This window comes from Nestor notabilis, unplaced genomic scaffold (genome assembly GCF_000696875.1).
Source record: "Nestor notabilis isolate BGI_N333 unplaced genomic scaffold, ASM69687v1 scaffold20843, whole genome shotgun sequence".
NCBI lineage: Eukaryota > Metazoa > Chordata > Aves > Psittaciformes > Psittacidae > Nestor > Nestor notabilis.
Window position 1 is genome coordinate 408 of NW_009923561.1, and position 4,780 is coordinate 5,187.

The following is a 4,780-nucleotide window of genomic DNA, read 5'->3' on the forward strand; positions in this document are numbered from 1 at the left end:
GCCAGGGCTCTTGATACTGGATCAATGCGAGGAGGAGGAGAAGGGAGGAAGAGAAAGAGAGGGTTAGTGCCAGATACACATGTGAGGAAGGAGCAGGAGGGAGCCGAGCAGAGGAGACAGGCTCAGTGCAGAAAGGGGAGACAGGATGGAGAACACTGGTGGCCGCAGGCAGGGAGAATGGGACTGCAGGAGCCTGTGGGGTGCTGCAGGGAGGCAGAGGGGCCATGCTGCACCCCGCAAGTGAAGCAGGGCTTCATGACAATGTGCTTTGAAGGAACTTACCACAGGACAGAGGAGGAACCTGGTGCTGCAGCGCGGAAAACAGGGCAAGGGAGGGATTGCCTGGACCCCAGCACGGCCCATATTGGGACTAGAAACGTGTTCCAGGCTCCCAGCCCTCTGTCCAGGCTCCTAACACTGAATCCCTCCATCAAGGGGGGGCTTCCTCCAACCCATCACAGCTCCACCGAGCACACACCACCTCCATGTGCCACCCAGCACGTCCTGGGCTCCATCAACCCTCGGCCACAGCGTTTCCCAAGCCCCCCACCATGCACGCGCCTCGGACCGAACCCAACCCAAGGCTGGGTGACACCCCCCCTCTCCTCTGGCCAAGGCTGAGGGCAACCCCTCTGCCACTGCAGCCCTGCAGCAGGACAGCACAACCCAGGGCTCAGTGTCCCTCCCGCCGGTGGGATGCCCGTGGGGTGGTGGTGGGATGGACACGGCACATGGATGTCTACACAACTGGAGGGTGATGGGCTCCTGGACAGAGCTGGTCATGCAGTGATGAGATGGGTGGCTCGGGTGGATGACAGGGAGAAGAAAGCACTTTCTTACCAGCTAACCCTCAAAGCAGGGCTAACGTCCGAGGAGGGGGCAAGTCCCGTCAGGCTGTGCAGGAAATGGCAAAGTCCTGGCAGGCATCCTCCTGGGGAAGACACCAGAGATAATGCACCTCAACACCCTCTGGTATGGCCAGAGCAGGCTGGGTGAGACACGGGGATCTTGGATCACAGATCCCAAGCAAGCTGGGGTGGGAAAAGGAGGTGGCTTCTGCAGGAATGGGAGCGCGAGTGGGTGAGTCCCTGCCCGGAGACATGGGACAGAAAAATCCCTTCGCTCCAGCAAGAGGCACGGCAGCGCCATTGCTGCTGAGCATTGCTGAGCATCCCTCACAGCCCCAGCCTGCAGGAGGCTGCAAGAGCTTCCAGGCAGGGCCTGGGCCTAATAAAGAGTCCAACTGCCACCTGATGGCTGTTCAAGGCTCAGACATCTGCCCTCTCCTGTCTTAAAGGAAGAAAATAATCATCCAAGCAATTAACTCTTTAAAAATATACTTTTATTGAGTAACAAAGGAAACTGGTTTAAATATAACCAGGAAGGAGCCGGGCCCCGGGCAGCACCACCCGCAGTGTCCTCACTCCCCAGCACCAGAGCAGTGTCCTCCCCTGCCCCTCAGAGGTGGCGTCGAGGCTCCTCGAAGGCAGGGACAAGCCCTGCTGGGGACATCCCTGGGGATGGAAGGGCCTCTCTGGATGCAACACGGGCAACGTGCCCGTGGGATGGCAGAGCAGCACCGGGAGCCTCCCTGGGCAGCGGGGGCCATCCACTGGAATCCAGTAGGAATTCAGCAGCCACCACCTCGGTGGAGGGGAAGGTAGAGCTGGTGGCCACAGCAAAACAGCACCAAGGTCTCCTTGCAGCCAGCCAGAAATGTGAGGCCAAGGAAACCTTGGGGCTCTGCTGTGCCCCAAAGCTGCAACACACAACGCTGGTGAATCAGGGGGGCAGAAATGTGCTGCCGCTGCCTGAGGCTGAAATAGCCACGTGTGACCCATGGAAAGCTGAGCAGGCAGCTGGATGCTGCAGCCCCTGCCCTGGTGCTAACGTGCACGACACTACCTGCACCGAGTAGAAAATGTTCTACATAGAAAAAACCCTACAAAACTGTGCAAAAATATCCAGCAGCTTTTCATAACGTGATTCAAGTATCGCTCGCAAGGTCTGCGGTTCCCCCTGCAAGCTGAGGTTCCCACATCTCCCAGCTGTAGCCTTGCCAAGCAGCATCTCATGATGAGAGCCACAGAACACTGCGTGTTTCTTCCTCCCCGTTAAAAGGAGACTCATCTGAACTTGTGTCCTGGCTGCAAAACGTTGTCTCACTGACTGGCGGGGTCGAAACACAACGAGTTCTTCAGCACTCCCTCAGTGACCAGCCAGAAAACATGATCAAGAGCAAGCGGGACACCCAGATAAGAGCCAGAGTCCTCCCAGCTCAACAGCCCCAGCTTACCAAGGCACAGCAGCTGCTGGGAAAGAAAAGCTGCTCCAGCAGTGGCCGAGGGGAGAACCTGGTCACTGGGAGACACAACAGCCCTTCCACGTCAGCACAGGGGAGCAGGACATGGATAGAACAGGGATACGAGGGAACTTACACCTCCACCATCCCAAAAGATGAGGCGTGACAGCCCAGTGGGAACCATTTCCCTGTCCCCACCTCATTCCTTGGGGCAGACAACACAGTGACCCCCTGGAGCAGACACTCCAGGCTCAGAGGCCTGGGGGCTTCCCAGACCCATCTGCTTCCCAGGGGCAGCAGGGACCTCCTGCTTTCTGCACGGGTCCTGCCTGCTGCTGGGCAGTGTCAGTCCAAGGTCCAGAGAGGCCACATCACAGTGAAACAAATACACCAAAAACAATAAATAACTCTTAAAAAAAAAAAGGCAACATATGGCTCAAGTGAGTCTGTGGCAGCTCTGTGGCACAGGGCTTCCCGCCTGAGCCGGGGAGATGGCAAGAGGGGAAGGTACTGGTTGGAGCAAGGTACTGGGCTACACCACAGCACGGTTAGGGAATGCCTCCTACCATGCTGGTGTCAGCTTTGGCTCCAAAGGATGGGATTTCACTCTTAGGACTGGACGGGGTCCCGATATCTGGCTGGATAAATCCTCTTCTGTCTATCAAACTGGAAAACAGAAAGGGAAGGGTGCAAGGGAGAGGAGTTAAGGAAATCCAGACTCCACAAAGACTCAGAAGCCACAGGGAGGGCTGTCCTCGTGGGAACTGCGAACCAAAGTGCCGCTGGATAACACGGCTTCCTGCCCATTACACAAACCACAGACTTATCACACAAGCCACCAAACAGGCTTGAGGCAGTTACAGCTTTGGGTCACCACAAACCCAAGCGGGAAATCGCAAAGGAAAAACAACATGAACGAGAAAAGAATTGGAGTAAAACACAATTCTCCCCACAACCTCCCAGCAAAGAGCCTGGCTCCCTGGATCCACAGATTTCCCATCTCTGAATGGCAGCACTGGCATTCAGGCACCTCTGAATCAACAAAAAGGTTGGGGGCACTTCAGAGAGCAGAGCCAGATGTAAGTATAAAGCACTTTGACTGTAGCTGCACAGCCTCTGACACCCTCCCCTGCTGTTGTGTTACACTGAGTTGGCACCTCCGAGATGCTCCGTGTAAATCCAAATTGGATTCACTCACTAAACTGGTCCCAAGGATCCCCGCATGCCCCAGGACAGGCTGAGGGCTCTAGGGCAGGGTGCAGGCCGAGAGCACAGCACAAGGGACACGGGCCTGACTCTGCCCAAGTGCACCCTCTTGTGACAAAGCAGCGATAATCCAGCGCTGCAGGTACCCGAAGCTGCCCAACATCTGCACACCTTTGCCTGTGGTTTAACATCGGTCCTGGTTAGGTCACAGGTAAGAATTTGGCAGGATGCTGCCAAGCATTTCAGGTACTCTAAGTGTTGGTAAAGGCCAGGGTCTCTGCACAGCCTGGTGGGGGTCTCTGCTGGCTGCCTGGCAGGAGGAAAACCATGTGCTAAGAAATGCTGCCACTCCTGGCATTCACCATCTGCTGCCGTTACTCTGCCCTTATTGAATCACAGGATGTGTCTTATCTGTGAGCTCCATAAAACAATTACAGTGACCTGAACTCACCAAGCTCAAACACAGGAGAAGCAACAGTATCTCCTGGTTATAGATGGCTCCAGCCTTTCTCTGCAGAGGCTGGGAAACCGTTTCCTCCTCTTCCTCAAAGTAGATGTGTTTGTGCTGTCACAGTCTCCCCTGAATTGTGCTGACTCTGTCCTTTCCAAGGACCCTCTCACAGAGCAGGGTGCAATTCCCAACGCCATGAAGGGCCAAGGCTCTTACCTGGGATGGAATGGTCCACACAGCACCGCACAGCAGTTTGTGAGGATACTTTTATGGCTGTAGGGATTGGCAAACTCTGAGCCCCTCTTATTTGACCAGGACCCTTTGATCTGAAAGGGAAGGGATACCCCCAGATTTAGGTAGGAAAGATGCGACAGCAGATGATTAGAAGATAATGGACTTGCTCAAGAGGTGGAAGAGGTTTGTCTTACTGCAAACATCCTCCGTTCTAACAAGCAGGACAGCTGCAGAAAGGCAGCCAGAGGACACAGCAATATGCTGCTCCTGCCTCTGCCAAGGTGCAACCTTGCAGCTAGAAAGCTCCAAAGCTGTGCCCTCCCCATGCTGCAGGGCACTTTGTCAGTGTCACCAGCTGCAACACCAGCCTCCTCTTCCCCCCCCGCCCCGTTCTCTCCTAGGCTGAAAGCTCCCCAGAGCAGGGCTCTGCTGGGCTCCTCAGGCTGAACAAACAGCAAGGGAATCCCCAGGCCACACTGCAATGGGAAGAAACAATCTCATCTGTCCCCACCCTGAGCATCTGTCACTGGGACTCTTGGTTTTGAAACCCCGATCACACCAAGCACAGGCGGGGGGGGGGGGCGTGG

At 55.8% G+C, this 4,780-nt stretch overlaps 1 protein-coding gene across 1 annotated transcript in view; it reads right to left on the reverse strand.

The window, feature by feature from the left end:
* Window positions 1-2,850: 2,850 nt before the first annotated feature.
* ZDHHC18 (zinc finger, DHHC-type containing 18) overlaps window positions 2,851-4,780 on the reverse strand; it is a 7,545-nt gene continuing 5,615 nt past the window's right edge. Inside the window, exons 6-7 of the mRNA XM_010012219.1 lie at window positions 4,176-4,285; window positions 2,851-2,968 (exon numbers count right to left, since the gene is read on the reverse strand). Coding sequence (XP_010010521.1) covers window positions 2,851-2,968; window positions 4,176-4,285 — 228 coding nt within the window. The remainder of the gene's footprint in view (window positions 2,969-4,175; window positions 4,286-4,780) is intronic.